This window comes from Panicum hallii, chromosome 3 (genome assembly GCF_002211085.1).
Source record: "Panicum hallii strain FIL2 chromosome 3, PHallii_v3.1, whole genome shotgun sequence".
Classification (NCBI taxonomy): Eukaryota; Viridiplantae; Streptophyta; class Magnoliopsida; order Poales; family Poaceae; genus Panicum; species Panicum hallii.
The window spans coordinates 14,649,531-14,668,678 of NC_038044.1; the positions used below are offsets into that span (position 1 = coordinate 14,649,531).

Genomic DNA, 19,148 nt, shown 5'->3' on the forward strand with positions numbered 1-19,148 from the left:
GAAGGCACGGTTGCGGATCTGGCAGCGGGGTGAGGTCCTCGTAGGCCTCCTGCGCCTTCCACGACGCAACTGCTGCTGGTCACCGCTGCAACTAGCATTGGTTCCCAAAATCAAATATCTGAACTTTTGTGGTGATCAAATCGATTTGCTGTTCGGGCTTTTCATCACAAAATGGGCTCTTACGAAAACACTTTTTGTAACTTGATAAGTTTAGAGTCCATGTCTCATGAGGTCTTCATTTCTTTCTTTTTTTAAAAAAAAAGTCCGTATGCATTGCATTTTGGACAAATAGGGTTTAAACATTACAGCACAAATGTTCACATAAATCTTCGTTCCTTTGAGTCACGATCGTTCTGTCGCCGCGATCATGGTCGAATGGAACTGACTATATTGAGGAAATTTGTTTCTGTGTCAAATCCGTTTAGCTTGATTCTTCTTGAGCTAATCGGAAACATAGGCTACCTAGCCTACTTTCTTCCCATGGTGCCATCTGCCATGCATCCTAGGCTCCTAGCAGCAGATAGCTAAATTAGCTTGGCGCCCAGGCGCCCGTGTACACGGCGCCATGGCCTTTCCAGGTGAGCACGAGCATGTCCTCCTCCCGCTTCACGCCCCAGCCAGTCGCGTGCTCGCTCAGCAAGCGCCTCACCTCACCCGCCGCTTCCTCGTCGAACGCTACGCCGGCGAACCCGTTCCGCTGCATCCGCTCCGCGAGCCTCGCGCCGGACTCGGACCGCTCCGCGCCGTCGGCGTCGTCGGCGCCCACGACGCTCTCGATCTTCCGGCCCACGGCCGCCTCGTGCTCCACCCGCCGCGGGCTGTCCCTGGGCGCGGACGTGTCCAGCGCGTCGAACAGGATCCAGTGGAAGTTGAAGCACCCCTCGATGCGGGACGCGAGGCTCGGCGAGTCCAGGTCGGCGTCCTCGTCGGTCACGGTGACCAGGCACGGGTTCAGCGCGCGGACGGCGTCGAGGAACGCGTCCCTCGAGCCCGGCGCGACGTGGCGGATCCAGCTCTGGCAGTTGACGACGAGCGCCTCGCCGTCCCGGAGCGCCAGCGACGGCGGGTCCGACAGCACGGACGCCAGGTCCTGGCAGAGCGTTGCCTTATTCTTTGTAGACGACGTCGGGCTGGTGCTCGGGCCTTTGCTGACGACGTTGAACTCTAGCTGCACGCCTTTGGACTTGGCGAAGTTGGCCAGACGGACGCCGAGCTCCTCGTCCGGCACGCCGAGCAGAGGCGGCACGGCGGGGCGGGCGGACGGCACGGTGATGCGGAGCGCCGGCGGGCCCCCAGGCCGCTTGGACATCATGTCGATGAGCGTCGGCCACTGCATGCAGCGCGTGACGCTGAGGTCGACGACGTGCACGGCGGCGCTGCCCGCCACGGCCCGGAGGATGGCGCCGTTGGAGGCCGTGAAGCCGAACCGGTGCCACGGCGTGAGGTCGACGTACTCGGCGAGCTCCGTCACCGACATCGCACGCTCCCGCGGTGCGGGCGCCGCCTGGGTGGCCCCGGCCGGACCGCACAGACGGCACGCGCGCGCGACCAGCGCGCGGAGCAGCCACGACGTGAGGCGCTGGTTGGGGTCCCCCTGGGACGACGCGATGTTGTTGAGCACCCACATGGCCTGCTGCGCCAGCGTGACGTCGTTGGACTCCAACGCGGCGGCGCAGTGGAGCAGCAGCTGCTGGATGCGCGGGCCGTCGATGAGCGCGCAGGAGAAGCACACGGAGCTGTGCGCCCTGAGGCCGCCGCCGCCGCCGCCGGTCCTCAGCTCCTGCTCCATCCCCCGGCCTAGTCCTCGTACGGGCGTGCCAATGTGCTCAGGATTTTCCGACGCCAAGCCAAATAGTTAGGGCTGGCTAGGATAGCGACACTTTTCGGACTCGCATTGGGCGGCTGCGGATCATTTATGGAGATGTGGGACGAGGCAATCCCTAGAAGGATTAGGCTGCTGCCTGCTAGTTCCTACACTAGTTTGGAGTTTGGTAGCATGCAATTGCAAGGTGATTTGAGTGAGAGAATTGGCAGGGTTTAGGCGCTTGTAGGTAGTTTTGGTTTGCTTGTTGGAATGGCATGGGCTATTTATAGGAGCTCCGGGAAAGATCCTCCCTTCACCCCCATGGGGGAGGAAATTAGATAGCAATTTGGACTCTTTCCATTGGGAAAAAGACAATCTGAATTCTCATTATAACGCCTTTGTCTGATTGTGTCTGAATTGTTGTTGTACTACCAGCTTTATTTGTACTACTCTAGATCGTGGAATCTTTAGTTGGTCCATAATTCTTCTCGACCGAATTGCTGCTGACTCCTAAACTGAATTAAGCAACTCAATATCAAAGCAGAAAACAGAAGCCTAGTGTTGAAATACCGAAGTTCAGACTTCAGAGTTCAGACAGCATAGTTTCAAGTAATTGTTTTCAAATCGAATTATCGAACCTAGTCGTAAGAGCACCGATAACATGACTAATCGTGATTAGTCATTGATCAGGCCGATTAGTCGAAGCTAGTCCAACCTAGTCGGAAGTCTAGTTGTCCTATCTAAATCTCCTGTTACTTAGGATGTATATATATTAAATAGATGGTCAATTATAAATTACAGTAGAGAATAAGTAGGCAAACAATAAAGATTAAGATTCAACCATGGTTGGTTGGTCAAGCACATAAATGTCTCACTGAATAAGTATCCCTAAGCAAATTATCAAGTGCTAAGCTATAATTATGAGGGATTAGTGATGGTTACAAACTTGAAGAAGTATATTATGATTCAGATGTTAGTCGTCGTACGTCTAATCAGATGACTAATTAATCGTGGTTAGCCGATAACTAATCGGACAACTTGCAATCTAGTCGAGCTAATTGAGTCGGTGGGTATAATCGGTATCAAGGAACCGATAAGGGTGATTAGTTGTGACTAATCATGATTAGTCGGACGATATGGTAACATTACTTTCAACCAACTTTTTTCATGTTTTCCTCAAAAGGTGGTTCAGCTTAACGACACTATAATGAGTTAATGACATGTACAATGTACTACTATGTCGTTAGCCGTAGTGTTTCCACTGTTAACCTAGATTAAAAAAACGGCCGGTGAGAAGGCGACGGCGGAGCAGACATAGCCGTCCGGACTCTTTTGGCCGTTGAGAGTAACGGACGAAGAACTCCGAATAAACTTACCTCGCCTTGTCATTCTCTGCACCCCATTTTCTATGCCGGAGGGCGGGCGTCCCTAGAACCGAACAAGCAAGCAGGGCCAATTCTAAACGGGGTACAATCCACACGAGCGGGCATCTCCGGGCGCTGACGAACAACCTGTTGTTCTCGTCACTCTTGAGCCTGATTGATTCACAGTTGGGGCGTGTCCGTGTCGCTGCCTTGTCGTATCTCTGTCCTCTAGCCGTTGATTTTGACGAGCGCGATTGGCTGGCGAAGAGCGTGGAGGAAACAATACTGAGTTCAGCTCCGGCGATCCTCTGGCGCCACGTGTGCACTGATCGTACGTGTGTGCCCATTCTTGTCAGTTGTCAGTCAGGATCAGTCAAAGATACCACCATACAGCATCGGGCTACCAAGGATGGAAGGGCCAAGGAGGAATTCTGAAGAACACCTGTCAAGTGCTGGATCACTGGAACTGTAATCGAGTACGATAAGAGCATCACGTAAAGGAGAAGAAACGAATGTCCGTTAGATCTGTTAAACAACTTGGTGCACACTGAAAGATGTTTATTTTACAGCAGATCTTGATCAATCATCTGGCCAATCATTTCTCTGAAGAATATCCTGACGAAACGAAAGCGCCGGCCTTCCGTCAGAGCTCTGAATTCTGATGGTCAAATGCCTGATTGTGGAGGATAAAGGGACCCGGGGGTGATAGAGAGCCTTCATGCCGAAAGAAACGGGAGAATCCGCATCCGCCTTCCGGAAAGCCGCGACCTTTGAATTTATATTCACCTATCCCGGAACGATGACCAAAGCGACAGTGACACTGCAAATTAGCTAGTCAATTCCAGAGTTGGCACTGGAACGAAGAACATAGTACATACATCGTTTCAGGGACATGGATTAACGCATACTATGCTGCAACATGGAATGATCTTAGTTTGCTCCTTTTTCTGCCTCCATATCTTGCAAATTTTTTTTATCAGGATTGTGCCGTCGTTTTCCATTTCAGCCTACTGTTCGAAGAATAATGCTCTCCTCCAATGGGGGGCGGCGAGGTTCGGATTCTCACTCAGCCTCAGGCGGTGGTGGCCTGGTGGGCATCACCGGCCTTGGGAACCTTTATCTCCAGGGACCCCTCGCCGTCGTCGAAGTAGGCCTCCACTTTCCTCCACTCCGCGTCCTCCGGCAGCTCCACGCGCCGCGCGAAGCCGTGCTCCCACCACCGGCCGGCGCGCCAGTCCCGGCCGTCCGCCGGCGGCGCCCGCCACAGCCCGCTGATGTCGATCACCTTCATCGCGTCCCCGCTCACCTCCACGTCGCATTTCCTGCCACCTGAATGAAGAGATGGGAGAGCCAAATCAATCTTTTGATCGGCCTAGAATAATGCAACCAATTAAAGTGATCGCCATGGTTTCTTGGCTATCGCAATCGTCTCGAACACTCTTTGTGCCTGCTGCCTGCTTGTCTACACCACACCTCTGTGTGCCACACGCAAACGCAAGGTATGTTTGTAGAGGAAAAGTATGTTACTATAGGGAAGCTATGGTAGATAAAGCCAAGGGAAGCTAGTGGGGGGAAAAGAGGCTGCACACATGACTTCGTGAGTGTTGCTTTCGTTCTACAGCTCTAGCTGCTGCTCTGCTAGTTGCAAAAGATTTCTCTGGAAAACTGTAAGCATCTGGACTCTGAAGCGTGGATGGACGGCACACTACCACCGCAATCTGCCCGGTCACAGCTGCCGATATTCCGAGAAGACGCAACCGCAGCAGTAACGCTAACTGGGTGGCTGATGAGGCAGGAGCAGGACTGGGAGCAGAAATATTACAAGGAATCTATATGTGCAGCATCTCATACCAAGTTCTAAAGCTCTGAATTTGAAGTACTGAATCCAAATCATCCTATGTCAGTTTATCTGAAGTTTTCACGGGGATTTTGATGTCTGTAAGTCTGTTACTGAACACTGTTCTGAATTGAAACCGGTCCGAAGCTTGCAGTTTTGCAGAAGGATGCTGTATGTGTGTTAATGAACAGCGTTCTAGAACTACGTGCAAAAACCCTGGAATCGCGGCGATCGATCGAGCTGCGCATACCTGGTACGTCAGCCCTGAGGTAGTACTCGGCGTCGGTCTCGCCCCAGTCGACGGTGGTCCTGGCGGCGCCGCGCCGGAGCGCGGCGAGCAGCACCTCGGGCTCGAACTCCCACAGCGGGAACGCGTCGGCGGGGTCGAAGAACTTGCCGAACAGGAAGGGGCTGAACAGGGAGCCCTCCGCGAAGACGGCCCTCGCCGCGGAGTCGGCGCCGGCGCCCTGCAGGAACCCGGCGAACGTGTTCTCCAGCAGCGACATGCGCCACTTGGGCGCCGCGGCGTCGACGGGCTGCAGCCGGACCTCGATCGCCCGCCGCCCCGGCATCGCCGCCTCAGGATCTCCCGGGGGGGAAGCGCGCCGAGAGGGAGGCGGCGGTTTATAGGAGCGGTGGCGCCGTGGTGGAGCTGGCCTTTGGGGAAAGCAGAGGATGGGAGGCGCGATTCCGTTTGGTGTTGCCTGGCTAACGCCATTGCCATCGATGTGATTCCCGCCTTTTCCCTCTTTCCCTTTTTTTTTTCTATAATGGATCGACATAAATGGGCTGTGATGGTCATCATGGCGGGCCTTTTTTAGGTTTGGTTTCTGGGCTGGAACGCGCTGACAAATGGGCCGGCGGTCCAAACCATCAGGATCTTCACGGCCTGGTTCTCTCACGTCTCTCTCAAACCAAACAGGCCCGAGGTCGGAACCCTAACCCAATCTCGTTTTCCACGTCTCTCTCTCGCGATGGGGCTCTTCTCGTGGTGGAGGGGAGGAGGGCGACGCGGCGGCGGCCCGCCGGAGCAGCCGGGCCAGCAGGCCGCTGCGGTCTCGGGGGCCGGGGGCGCCGAGGCGGCGGCTTCCGGGGCTCAGGGGGCGGTGGAGGTCCGGCGGCAGCGGCAGGCGGCGGACGCGACGGTCTTCGAGTTCGGGTCCGCGGCGGAGTCAGGCGCCGCTGTCACGCTCGCGGGGTACTGCCCCGTCTCCGACGACCTCGAGCCGTGCCGCTGGGAGCTGGTGCCGGCCGCCGGGGAGGGCGCGCCGCAGTTCCGGATCGTGTTCTGAGCGTGAGGAGCGCACCCCCGACTGGGACTGTACCAGGTTCTAGAGGTATAAAGGTGTGGGTGCGGTACTTGGGTTTGTACTGGTTACCAGGCATTCAGTGAATAAAACTTGAGGTACAATTGATGAATTTGATGATTAGATTTGGCCGATCATGGTTGTCTGTGCTTGATTTGCGTGCTGATGATATGATTGCTGTTTCTAAGATGAACAAATTAAGCACTACATGCAAATAGTAACGGAAGATGTCAAATTAGCATCTCAAAGTGAAACTGTGTTTTTTAATGGTTTGGTAACAGCAATGAAATTTATGGATGAGTTATATAGCGTGATTGAAAACTTTTGCAAGATACATGTTCGGTGCACATGGGAATTACTGCCTTAAAATCACTATATTAGCTGTTGACATAATCTGTGGTGACAATATGACATAATAATTGAGCTGGAAACTGGAAATTCTCGTACATGGGTTTTATGGTGTGTAAGAAGAGAAGGATGGCTTCTGGGTATTTAGGAGACACCAGAAGATAGTTGTCATGGCTGTTCATGTGTTCTTGGCATGCTAATGGTTTGTTTGGTCGAGTTTACCCTCCTGCGAATAAACTAGGTAGCCAATTTGAGAACAGTAACAAAAATATGAAGTTAGAGCAGGTGGATTATGTTACTTTTGAGGGTGTGGTAACAGCACTGTATTTTGTGGTTGAGCTACAGCATGATTGAAAAAAGACATCAGCATGCAGGGTCATTTTATATGGGAAGTTAGAAGCGTTGGATGTTGTTCTGTGCTATTTGTGGTTCCATATTACTTGAGCTGGCCATTGAGATTTGAGAATTTTATATGGACTACTAAATTCTTATATCCTGAAGGTGTTCACCGGCTATGTGCTAGCATCTCAACCTTGGGTTTGTTTTGATGATGGAATACAGTTTCTTTTTTTTTCTCATTTGAACTGACTGTTAAAACCATCAGTATGGCTTGAAATCCAGAAGTTCAATATTCCTGAGAGTATGGAGCAGATGAGAGTACATTTTTGTTTACGTTGTTTCGGAGAATAACTTGAATGAAAAATTTGTACATATGTGATCAGAAAACGTAGCGCATTGCCGATTGTGTTGATGTTTGTCAGTCACCTTATACTGTCTTATGTGACTGTGTATGGGTAGGGTGATGCAAGTACGTCTGTTTACTTTTTTGTTCTGGTAACTTCTTCAATGCTTGATACAAAAATGAAACTATTTTTATATGATTTTTAGAAGTGATCGTTCCTTACTTCCTGTTAGTGGGGATGAACCTATAAGATGTATATAGTTAGATTTCTTCAATCTCTGGTGCAGTAAGCAAACTGGATGGAGCTCTACTTCTGTCGGGGACTCGGGGTATGCTTTTGTGGATTGTCCCTGGCATCGAGGCCCAAACAAGCGAGTCCTCGACTGCTTTGCATATTATTTGCTCGCATGTGCAGCAATCTTCATGAATTGTAGATCTGTGTGTGATGCTGCACTGGTTCCAGTGGTTTGACCACAAGCCCCATTGGCTGTTCACTTACAGTGTTAGCTGTTCTGCTTAGACTGACCTATTAATCTGTACATTGCTTGGTTTCCTGTCCGAAGCTTATGGCATTTTCAGATCCGGGACGAATGCGAAGTTCAGGATCAGAATCATCACGCTGATACACTCCGCAAATCGTAACGTGATTAGCTGAACCGCCGGTGAAAAAAAAAAGAAACAAGGGTGTGAGGAGGACGAGGAAGGTGTAGGAGGCAGAAGACAAACCTGCGCCGTTGGAGTTTGATATGACCAAGAAACTGATGCTCCACCTAGATAACACGTTATCTTCTCTCGCACCGACGCTTCCCGCGCCAATGGCCCTGAACAACCTCCTGAATCTTCCTCCCTCCAAGGCCGCGCTCAAACCCTCGCTCCCGACGCGCCCGTCCCTCTCTGCGCCACCGCGAGGGACCCCTCTCCGTCGCTCCCTCACCTTCCGCAGCGAGCCGCCGCGGCCGACGCGGCGCGTCCACTCCTCCGCGTCGTCCCCGGCGTCGGAGGCCGCGCCCTCGCCACCGTCGTCGAGGGAGGAGGCCGTCGCGCAGGCGCGGTCCTGCCTCGCCGCGGCGCTGCAAAAGCCGCTTGGCAACTCGGTCCCGCCCAAGAAGCTCAAGAGGCAGCGGCAGCCCCGGCTCCGCGCCGAGATCCCCGTCGTCGACGACTCGCCGGGCTCCCTCGCGCGCCTCGCGCTCGACGTGTTCTCGGGCGGCGCGGGCGTGTCGAGGAAGGGCGCGCCGGCGAGGCTTCTGCTCGTCTGGCCCTCGGCCGAGGCGCTGGCCGTGGCGCTGCGGGAATTCGAGAACTCGGGGGACTTGGCGACGGCGCACGCCCAGCTGGGCTCGGAGGAGTCGGGCGCGCTGAGCGCCTGCGACGCCACGGTGTTCCTGGCCCCGGTGCCGGCGCAGGTGGAGCAGGTGAAGGCCGCCGCCGCCGCAGTGGACCCCAAGCCGGTGGTCCTGTTCAACCCGGCGTGGAGCTTCGACGAGGAGGAGGGTGAAGCGTTCGGCGCCGGCGCGAGGGGCTTCGTGGGGTCCTTCGACGTGGTGTACTCCTTCACGGGGCTGGAGGTGCGGGGCCTGCTGAGCAAGAAGACGGGCGTGCTGCTCCGGTGCGTCGACGGCGGGCGGTTCGGCGGCGAGAGCTGGGTGCTCATGGTGGAGAACGACGGCGGCGCGCCCGAGGGGCAGAAGTTCAGGGTCGTGTCGCGGCTTAAGAAGCGGCCGACCATCGGCGAGGTGGAGACGATGCTGTACAACCTCATGGCCGCCAACTCGCCGGTGACCAAGTCGGCCAGGTTCCTCAGGGAGATGGTGTCCAATGTGACCAGAGGAAAGGGGAAGCGGTGATTCATGCTGCCTGCATGAGTGCGAGACTGATGGTTTCCATGATTTTATCACGCTGTCCTCTGAATTCCTTGCGCCATGCATGCAACTGCTTCTGACACGGATGAGTGGTAGCACACACAAGCTGTGTTTGGTAGGTGATTCAGGGTGCATTTGCAGTTTTGCACAAAAACCTTTGGATGAGGACACTGCAATCCTGGTGATCAGCAAGCAACTTCACAAGATTGTGATGCCGCACACTCTATCGTGCGGTTGTAAGCGCTTCGCGATTCGCGCAAGTCAACACAGACCATTCTGCGCCAGGCGGGAATTTAGGCAAATTTCGCGACTCTTAGGCAACTCTCGCGGGCACTACTAACTCACGTGCAGCAAACACGCGACCCATTGTACCTCGTTCATCTTCAACCTCCAGCTCTAACTCCTCTCTCCATCGACCTGCAGTTCATCCGCCATGCCCCGGATAACGCTCATCTCTAGCGATTCCAACCCCTAGGTATATCGCTCGTCTTCAACCTCCAGCTCCAACTACTCTCTCCTTCGACCTGCATTTCATCACAATGCCCAAATCATTGCTCATCTCTAGCGATTTCAGCTCGTAGATCTTACAGTTCCAAAAAAAATTCCAACCTATTCTGCCAACAGTATCTACTATGGATTCAAGTACAGCCAGTTGTGCCGCCATTATCGCCTCAGATCTAGATGGTCCGCTGACAGAGCTGCGAAATGATCTTCAAAAAGGTATGCCATTCTCTAATCAGGTATAATAAACCTATTAGTATCTCTAGGAGTAATCTAGCCATTGGAGATCTAAATGCCGCTAAAGATATTAGTACCTCCGGGCACTTCACTTTTGGGCTAGAAATGTAGCTACGTAATAATAATGCTGTTCTTTATCAGTGACACAGCTGCTTTGTGAATCAACCACGCGATTATTTATAATGACAATAGTGGTATTGCTTCTGTTTAATCCAGTGTTTTTTCACCAAATACTTGCACCACTACGAGTACATTGAACATGCAATGAAATAGTCTACTCATGTTACTTTAATTTGAAGGGGTGCAATCTTCTTTTATGGACTACTCGGATAAGGCTGGGAAAGGTGGTGTTACACAAACAGACACACAGACCTGGGTAGCTAATGTTGCACAACAATGTTTGTTTGCCGGTCAATTTTTTCTTAGTTGTCCTTTGGTTCTGAAATACTATCACTATTGGTTGCACATTGATATATCCAAGAAACAAACCATTTTACAACATAAGTACTGATATTGCTTTGGGTTTAAAGGGTTATCTACTACTATGCTGGACTTGGCGGATAATACTTCACAATATGGAGCACAGATGCCTGTTGGCAATGTTGTTCAAGCAGGTTGGTTTTTGAACTAAAATATGCAAAAAAAAGAAGTCATTTTGATCGTGCAAATAAAAATGATACTGCTGTAGAGGAGATGCAGTAACAAGGTAAACAATCCTATTGGTGTTTGTGCAGTGGTGATGAATCTGTGTTCTTTCAGTGAGCTGTTGATCCATGCAAGCAAAGGGTCATTGTGCACTGAATATAGTTCAATGATGACAGATTATCCAATGGAAATGTACCAGGAAAATGGTGGAGCCTATTATAGTGCAGTGGAATCTGAGCATGAGACAACAGGATACCAGTCAGCTGATGACTTGGATGATGACGGATATGGTGCAGATGTCGACCAACAGCAAACGCATTTTAAAATTAAATGCAGTTCTGATGATGTTTGCATAGCTGATTTTGATGACAATATAAGCAAAGAATGTTTTAACAATGCCAGAGACTGTATAGGCTGTGTATCTGAGTATCCAGAACTTGGAGTTGATGACATGGATATGACTGAAGATGAATTAGGGGAAGAATTTACAGAGCCGGGCGAGTTGGTGGTTGGAAGTGGTTTGATGGAACTAAATGGAGTTCAGCCCAAAGATGGTGAGCATGAGATTTTTGTTTCAAATGAGCAGACAAACCTAGCAGCAGGTTTACTTGTGGCTGTGGCTGTGTGCACCAAGAAATAGCTCAAGATTTTCTATCAGTTGATCCATGATTTTGCCTGACCTCAGTTGATCTTAGGTGATTGCACCTGTGCTGATACACTGGCATTGGTGCATGTATGTGTGGGACTTTGGAAGGAACAAGATAATAGTTTTGGATCCAATGGATATGCCGCTGGGAGAAGAGTATATGGCAACAAAGCACAGACACAGTGTAAGCATCATGCGTGCTGCAATGCAGGAAGCAAAGCAAAGGTATTTTCCAAATACACCTGCAAACATGGAAACATGGGGGATTGAGTATTTAACAGTATGTGAAGCGCGACAGGTGAGAAAACATTGCAAATGCCCAACCTGTCTCTGTATCTTACCAAACAAATTAAGCTAATTCATTGCACCTTTAAATCTTTAGCACTACATCCGGTCTGTACGCCATGTTCTACGCGAGATACTTTGATGGGCAATACCTGACACGGATTCTAACACAGGTAAGCTGAAAGGAGACAACCTGAAGAAAGTATATAGACTAGGAATTATCTTGGAAATTATTGGGTTTAATATACTTATATTGTGCAGGAGGCGACTAAACTTCAAAAGTGTAGCTTGCTGCACCAGCTCCTAACTATGTTTGGAAACATAGGTCAGCCTCCACCAAGTATCATGGAAGCCATCTCCAGCAACTAATAGCAGAGGGATTAGGGTACTAACTGAAATGACTGCCGATAAATGGGGTCGAAGTTTGGGCTCTGAATGTGAATGAGACCTAGCTTAGAAACTATGTTGTACGTACCATGTATTTTGTTCTGACGTCAGCAGAATTTGGGTAATTTGGGCAGAATTTGGAGAACTAATCAGTGTTCCCCCTTGCGGAGTGCTGTGACCTTATATTGCAACGAGTATTCCTACCTATGAGGTGCTGTCATCGTATGTTTTAACGAGTATTGAGATCAATTAGGAACATCTAGTGAAAAAAATGATATACATCGTGAGTTAATTGGGATAATAACTTTATTGCACTGGATGATGGTGTCTTCCCAAATACAAGTAGGTGACAAAGGAGGAGGTAAATATACCTGGCTATTGCTTCGATCCAAAATTTTAAGAACCTCTCTCGAATAATTATACAGGAGGGTGGGCCTGGCAGTTCAAATATTTGTTGAAAACAGCTCCTAGAGCACATCACACAGACTACAGGGAAGCAAGGCACTGGTGATGTGGTGCAGAACAAGAGCTTAAGGCAGGTGGATGAAAAAATAATATAATGCGTATGGCCGAGGTGGCGACGGCGGGCAAAAAATGGTGACCGCCGTGAGCAGAAGTTCAGAGAGAGAGAAGAGAAAGAGATAAAGGGAGAGGGAGAGAGATAGAGGGAGACAGGGAGGGGGAGGGAGGGAGAGAGGGAGGCGCGCGGAGAGAGAAAGCAAAGGGGACGGCGGCAGCAAAGAAATGGCGATGGCGGCAAGGGACGGAAGAACAGGAGGACGGGGAGAACAATTCTGGCCGTGAAAAAAAGTGCGCAGAACGGGAAAATTGGAATACCGGCAAAGCGCCGGTGAACTGACAGCCGGCGGCGAGTTGCGCACGGGAAAATTGGAAGACCGGCGAAGCGCCGCCGAACTGACAGCCGGCGGCGAGCTGCAAGGGGGCGTGGGACTGAAAAACAGTGCGACGCGAAAGAAAGTGGAGCTGCAAGTGAGCCCGCGCTACCATCTGCCTCGGCAGTGAGGTAAGAACAGGTGGACCGGTCAGCAGCGCCAAAAGAGCCAGGCACTCCGAGCGCGAATGTTAAAGCGAGATGTGTGCGATCCTAGATAAGATGTGCGTGCCCACACGTGTGTGGTGTTGATTTTTCGGACAGTGTAATGTAATATCACGAAAACGTATGTAACAGTTCTTTAAAATGGGATTTTATTAATCTCTGGTGGCCAAAAATAAGATGTTTTCACCTACTATTTGATTAGGTGCCAGTGGCCACCAAACCAAAAAGAAAATGAGAATTAAGGTTGTTCTTATATACTACTAATTGCCATGAGGTTGGCTCGCTGAAGCATAAATAAAGCTAGAGCGTTCCTGCTGCCCTCTCAACCCAAATCCTCACACCAACACAGAGGCTGCAATCAGCCATGGCTGCAGCCAAGCAGAGCAAGAAGCTGCGCGTCCTTCTGATACCCTTCTTCGCCACCAGCCACATCGGCCCCTACACCGACCTCGCCGTCCGCCTCGCATCGGCCAGGCCGGGCGTCGTCGAGCCCGCCGTCGCCGTCACCCCGGCGAACGTCCCGGTGGTCCGGTCGATCCTCGAGCGGCACGGCCCGGAGGCGTGTCGCCTGGTCGGGATCGCGACGTACCCGTTCCCGCGCGTGGACGGCCTCGCTCCGGGCGTGGAGAACCTCTCCGCCGCCGGAGACGACGCGTGGCGCATCGACGACGCTGCAGTCGACGAGGCGCTCACCCGGCCGGCGCAGGAGGCGCTTCTCAGGGAGCGGCGCCCCGACGCCGTCGTCACGGACTACCACTTCTACTGGAACAGCGGCATCGCCGCCGAGCTCGGGATGCCGTGCGTCGCGTTCGCCGTCATCGGCCCCTTCTCGTTGCTCGTCATGCGCCTCCTCGACGGCGCCGTCGGAGACGGCGGGTCCGAGTCCCAGGTGGTGGTGGTCCCCGGGTTACCGGGGCCCGAGATACAGATCCACGTGACCGAGCTGCCGGAGTTCTTGAGACTCCCGCTGAAGCCCGACGAAAGGCTCAACCTGGGCTGGGCGGGGCTCTCCAGGTGCCTCGGCGTCGCCTTGAACACGTACCTGGACCTCGAGCACCCGTACTGCGAGATGTTCGTGCGCGTCGCATCCTTGAAGCGCGGCTACTTCGTCGGCCCCGTCTCGCTGCCGCTGCCGCCGGCCGCCGCAGGCACCAGCGAGTCGCCGTGCATCAGGTGGCTTGGCTCCAAGCCGAGCTGCTCGGTGGTGTACGTGTGCTTCGGCACCTACGCTGCCATCTCGGCTGACCAGCTCGATCAGGAAGCTGGCGCTCGGGCTGGAAGCGTCAGGGAAGCCGTTCCTGTGGGCGGTGCGTGCCGACGGGTGCGCGCCGCCGGACGGGTGGGCGGAGCGCGTCGGCGAGAGGGGCATGCTTGTCAGAGGGTGGGCGCCGCAGACGGCGATACTGGCCCACCCCGCGGTGGGCGCGTTCCTGACGCACTGCGGGTCGAGCTCGCTGCTGGAGGCGGCGGCGGCCGGCGTGCCGATGCTGACGTGGCCGCTGGTGTTCGACCAGTTCATCGAGGAGCGGCTGGTGACGGACGTGCTCAGGATCGGGGAGCGGGTCTGGAGCGGGCCGCGGAGCACGAGGTACGAGGAGAGGGGGGCCGTGCCGGCGGATGCCGTGACGCTGGCGGTGGCGAGGTTCCTGGAGCCCGGCGGCGCGGGGGAGGCGGCGAGGGGCAGGGCGCGGGCGCTCGCGGCGAAGGCCTGCGCCGCCGTGGCGGAAGGCGGCTCGTCGTCCCGCGACCTGCCCCGGCTCATCGATGACCTGATCGAAGGCAGCGCGCGCGGATGACAGCCGGACGACCTCGCGGTCCGTCACACCCGTGGAAACGAGCAACTATGCTGACGGCAAGTAGAGGTGGGATTGCTGGAGATGTCTCCGGCGAGCAGTGAAGTTTGTCATGTCGTCGGTGAGCACAAAAACCGCTGCGTCTTGGATTGGATTTGTGTTGTTGATTTTTTTTTTTTGCGGTTGAGTATTTGTGTTGTTTGCCATTATGCAATCAGTTTTCGACTTTTCGTCACTAGTGGTGAACCAGCAGTACAGAGGTGTCTGATTTCAAGAGACCAAATTAGGAGACCAAAACATGATTTACATTTTTCGTTAAAAATTATTTGCAAGGAAATTTCTAGGCATTTTTGTTGAGAAGATTGCAGGAGTGCTGCATTGTCATTCAAGAAGAAGAAGCAAGCTGGTTCTTACATGGAGATATTACATAAAGTAAACAAAAGCTCAAACTCTAGAGAAAGACTTAACATAGATAACTAATGGTTCTCAGGGATCTCAGGGCTTCCACAAGCCAGGTTCCTCGCTAACATTTCAGCCTTAATCTCATGAATGATCTGCACAGGTTCCTTCCTCTTGCCTTCAAAAATTCTTCTGTTCCTCTCTTTCCAGAGGTTCGAGGCAACATACATCATGACTGCAGCCTTGAAGCTTCTCTCCTTCGAAAGGTCACTCAGATTGTTGCTCCACCAATCATGAATGTCCAGACCTTGTACTGCCACCTGTACTGTACAGCACCCCCAAGCCAAAATGATACTCTGTTCCAGGTTTCCAACGCATATGGGAACTATAGAATCAAGTGAGCTGCTGATTCATCCTCATGGGATCAGGTGAGCAAACTACGTTCCCTTGCCAACCCCTTTCAGCTAATTTGTCAGCCGTGAGTATCTTGCTTTGGATCAGTAACCAAACAAAGAATTTATGCTTTCCTTCCGCTGCGCTTTCCATATTGTCGTACCCGGTACAGTAATACTGTATCCAGGGGCGGAGCCAGAAGAGCTTCCAACCGGGCTGATCAGTGGACAAAATCTAGGCTAACTAAAATTAGATTGAATTCTACTATTTTAAAATCTAATTATTGCAGATTTACATGGGAGAAGCCAGGCCAGGCCCATGCTGCAGCACGCCCAGCACGGGCCCCGGCTCCGTCCCTGACTGTATCCCCGGTGAACTGAATGTCATATGCAGATTTCGCTGTATATTCTCCATTGGCTGTCCATTTCCAGGTTATTCGGTCTTATTCTTCAGACGGTGCTACGTGCTGCACCAGATCCCATAACTGTACAAAACCTGTCGTCTATTGGACTGAGTTCATCCTCCATAAACCTCTCATCCAGCTCTGGTGCATTAGTTCTTCTCTCGTCCTGTCCTTCCTCCACGCCAACTTGTACAGGTCTGGATCTTGCTGCGTTATGCAACATCGGAAGCACACGCCGAAGACAGTAAATGTGCGCTTACCTCGTTACTGGAAACAAGATTTGATCCGGGGCACGCAGCTTTGCGCTGTTTACTCAAAATTTCTAGGCATTGACGTTTGGTTTCTGTCAGTGATAACTGTTACACTGTACGACATCGTTAACCTCCGTCTTCAGCCATGTGCAAATGCAGTTTGCTCTGCTTTTCATCACCAGCAAAACATGCGTCTCAGTCAGGGGTCAGAGCTACGGAGCGGAGCGAGTTGCATCAAGGCATCAGCAGAGGTGACGTGTGGTACTAACATCTCACGTCTGCGGATGCGGATGAGATCTGTGGCAGTGAGACCAAAAATTGTTAACTATCCTAGTATCCTTCACGTTTCCCTTGCAGCAACGAAGAAAAAGGAGACTGATCGAGACTTACACCTACAAGCAGAATCGTTCTGATCTAACACCATGCTCAAGTTGGTGCCGCTGAGCAAGGTGACTGCAACTCCGTGCACCGTGCTAGGTACTTGCAAGCTGAAAATTTTGTAGCTAGCCACACCACGAAATTCTCGAGACAAGCTACGCCGGATAGAAGCAAAGAGCTACAATTTTTTAGTAGTTTATATTGCCAAAGAAAAAGCGAGCACCAATGCTCCAGCAGGCAGGCTCGCTCGAGAACCTATTAAAAACACCCACTCACGGTGAAGGAACGGCTTCACCGTGTTAAATTTAGCCAGCAGTTCACGGCAGCTCCACGCTTTGGCTTCGTTCTTGCAGGCCTGTAATGTCTGCCAAGGTGAAGCCGTTCCTTGGTTTCCATAGCTGCCAGCAGTATAGAAGAACGAAGGTGTCGTGATGAGCACCTGGAATGGTCGCTGGTCGAGGAAGCCGTCGAATGCCATGGACAGCAAAGTCTGATGGAATATAATATCAAACCCGAGAGGTTTTCGGTGTCGAAAGTGTTAGAATATTTGTGCTAGGTCTATTTATTTAAATGATAAATTAAGAATTAAAAGTTCAACGGGTTACTATTAGGGAGTTATAAGGTGGTTGTTACCATATGGGTAATTGAGAAGAGTAACGGTTCAGTTGAAATTGGTGATTAAAATAGAGGATTGATGACCAGTTAATGGTGTGAATTGATGGCCATTGAGGTGTCCAGGTTTATCCTTCCTTCCTCTCAGAAACACCTATACCAGGAGCCAGTCTTCTCTCTTCTTTTGCTTAACATACTCTTGCTTAGGAGATCTCTCTCTTCTTCTTTGTTCTTTTGCTGCCGCTGCAAACTCATCCTCAGCGTAAAGCTCTGCGTGCGTAGAGATTTGCGTGAGCAGACCTCGGAACCTCCTCGTCTACGTGATCCTGCTCGGGATAGGCGGGTCGTAAGGTTTTGGGTGAGTGTATGACTACGCGACTGCTTGTTGTACGACTACTTTCTACTACATCGAGAAGACCATCGCCGTACGACTACTTTTGACTACATCCAGAAGGCTATGAGTACTTTCGACTACATCCAGATTGCCGTACGACTACTGCATGCTACTTTCACGAAGTCGTCGTTCGGGGAACTCTGCACTGCAACGACTAAGTTCAACTACTTCAAGTAAGTCAAATCGAGTAGCATGTCTACTCCAGTCGGTGATGGCGCATTCAATATCGCCAGTAAAGGATCCACCTCAGGGCATATTCTAAACGTCTGCTAGCTCATATTTTGTTTTACGTTCTTATTTAATAGGTTATTAAACTTGAACACATGCACTTGTCATAATTAAATTATTAATTCTCAAAATAAAAAATATACCATAAAACGTCTACTTTTCTAACAGAACGCACATTGGAAGATCAAGTGCGAAGCCGTTTCTGGCTCTGTCAGACCTGGGTACACGGGACTGTACACGTGGCATACTTTTCCTAGGATACGGAATGGGATATGACCCACGCCCTATATCTGTTGTAACTACTCATAATGCAGTAGGATTACTCGTACAGCAGTGAAACTGGTCGGACATGGTAGGAAACTACCCGAGGAGTACTCGGGTAGGACTTCTGCACTTGTACCCGACTAGAACTTCCATGTAAACCTGTCCTTCTGAACTATATAAGGGCGGACAGGACCCCTCCAGGGGAGAACCCAGCGATCATCCAAGGAATCACCCAGGAGACCATCTAATCACTATCAAAGGCAATACAAATCACATAGGACGTAGGGTATTACGCTTTTGGCGGCCTGAATCTATCTAAACCTTGTGTTCCTTTGCACCTTCAAGTTCCTGATCTCGGCAACACCCTACCTACAAACTCACCACCTCGGGGGTATCCCTCAATGGGCGTGACGGTAAAACACCGACAGCTGGCGCGCCAGGTAGGGGAGTTCATCGAGCATCCACTGGAGAACTCGATGGCATCTCTCAGCTTCACCAGCAACGTGCTCGACGAGGGCACAACCTTCATCTGCGGCTCCTGGATCTGCGTTGCCAACGGCTTCGGTGGCTTCATCAGTGAAAGTACGCCTAGAGGGGGGTGAATAGGCGATCGTTGCTTAAAACCTGCACACAAGAATTCAGTCCGAGGCTGCCTGGCGGACCGTCCGCTGGGACTGTCCGCTGGGCACTTCCAATGTCCGTTGGGACGTCTCGGGTAAGAAATGTAACCGATTGAAAACTAAAACTTGTATACAAAATCTATTTGAATAGAAATGCTCTAATACAAGTTAGGAACACTAAATGCGGAAGCAATCTAGCACAAGATAGGTATACAAGTAGATCGGGCAAGAATACTACACGGAGGTACAAAAAGCAAGTATAACAAATGTGCAAGAGATGATGTGATGTAATCAAACACAAGAGACACAAGATTTTTCACCCGAGGTTCGAATCCACTCAAGGATTCTACGTCCCCGTTGAGGAGTCCACAAAGGACCGGGTTTTTCTCAACCCTTTCCTCTCTCAAGCAACCACAAAGGTCAAACTTGAGCTTTTCACTAGCAACAAGGG

General features: G+C 51.6%; 4 protein-coding genes and 1 pseudogene across 6 annotated transcripts; 3 read left to right on the top strand and 2 right to left on the bottom strand.

Moving 5' to 3' along the window:
- Positions 1 to 347: 347 nt before the first annotated feature.
- On the bottom strand, positions 348 to 2,029 carry LOC112885028 (scarecrow-like protein 32). The gene has a single exon (XM_025950695.1). The coding sequence runs from the start codon at positions 1,787 to 1,789 to the stop codon at positions 530 to 532; it is 1,260 nt and encodes a 419-aa protein (XP_025806480.1). The 5' UTR covers positions 1,790 to 2,029; the 3' UTR covers positions 348 to 529.
- A 1,638-nt stretch (positions 2,030 to 3,667) lies between these two features.
- Positions 3,668 to 5,704, bottom strand: LOC112885032 (22.3 kDa class VI heat shock protein). The gene is made up of 2 exons (XM_025950701.1): positions 5,256 to 5,704; positions 3,668 to 4,497 (listed from the first exon to the last, which is right to left on the bottom strand). Exons 1-2 carry the CDS (start codon positions 5,575 to 5,577, stop codon positions 4,241 to 4,243), a joined length of 579 nt encoding a protein of 192 aa, XP_025806486.1. The 5' UTR covers positions 5,578 to 5,704; the 3' UTR covers positions 3,668 to 4,240.
- Positions 5,705 to 5,954: 250 nt separating this feature from the next.
- On the top strand, positions 5,955 to 6,449 carry LOC112885035. Its single transcript, XM_025950705.1, has one exon. It carries the CDS (start codon positions 5,980 to 5,982, stop codon positions 6,295 to 6,297), a length of 318 nt encoding a protein of 105 aa, XP_025806490.1. The 5' UTR covers positions 5,955 to 5,979; the 3' UTR covers positions 6,298 to 6,449.
- A 1,471-nt stretch (positions 6,450 to 7,920) lies between these two features.
- Positions 7,921 to 12,112, top strand: LOC112885030. 3 transcript variants are annotated; one of them, XM_025950700.1, is made up of 6 exons: positions 7,921 to 9,924; positions 10,473 to 10,556; positions 10,677 to 11,141; positions 11,283 to 11,531; positions 11,616 to 11,691; positions 11,780 to 12,112. In XM_025950700.1, the coding sequence occupies exon 1, from the start codon at positions 8,089 to 8,091 to the stop codon at positions 9,187 to 9,189; it is 1,101 nt and encodes a 366-aa protein (XP_025806485.1). In that variant the 5' UTR covers positions 7,921 to 8,088; the 3' UTR covers positions 9,190 to 9,924; positions 10,473 to 10,556; positions 10,677 to 11,141; positions 11,283 to 11,531; positions 11,616 to 11,691; positions 11,780 to 12,112. The 3 variants fall into 3 exon arrangements, with proteins under 3 accessions (XP_025806485.1, XP_025806483.1, XP_025806484.1); XM_025950698.1 differs by having other exon boundaries at positions 10,677 to 11,531; XM_025950699.1 differs by having other exon boundaries at positions 10,702 to 11,531.
- Positions 12,113 to 13,271: 1,159 nt separating this feature from the next.
- Positions 13,272 to 15,214, top strand: LOC112885027 (annotated as a pseudogene).
- The last annotated feature ends 3,934 nt before the right edge of the window (positions 15,215 to 19,148 follow it).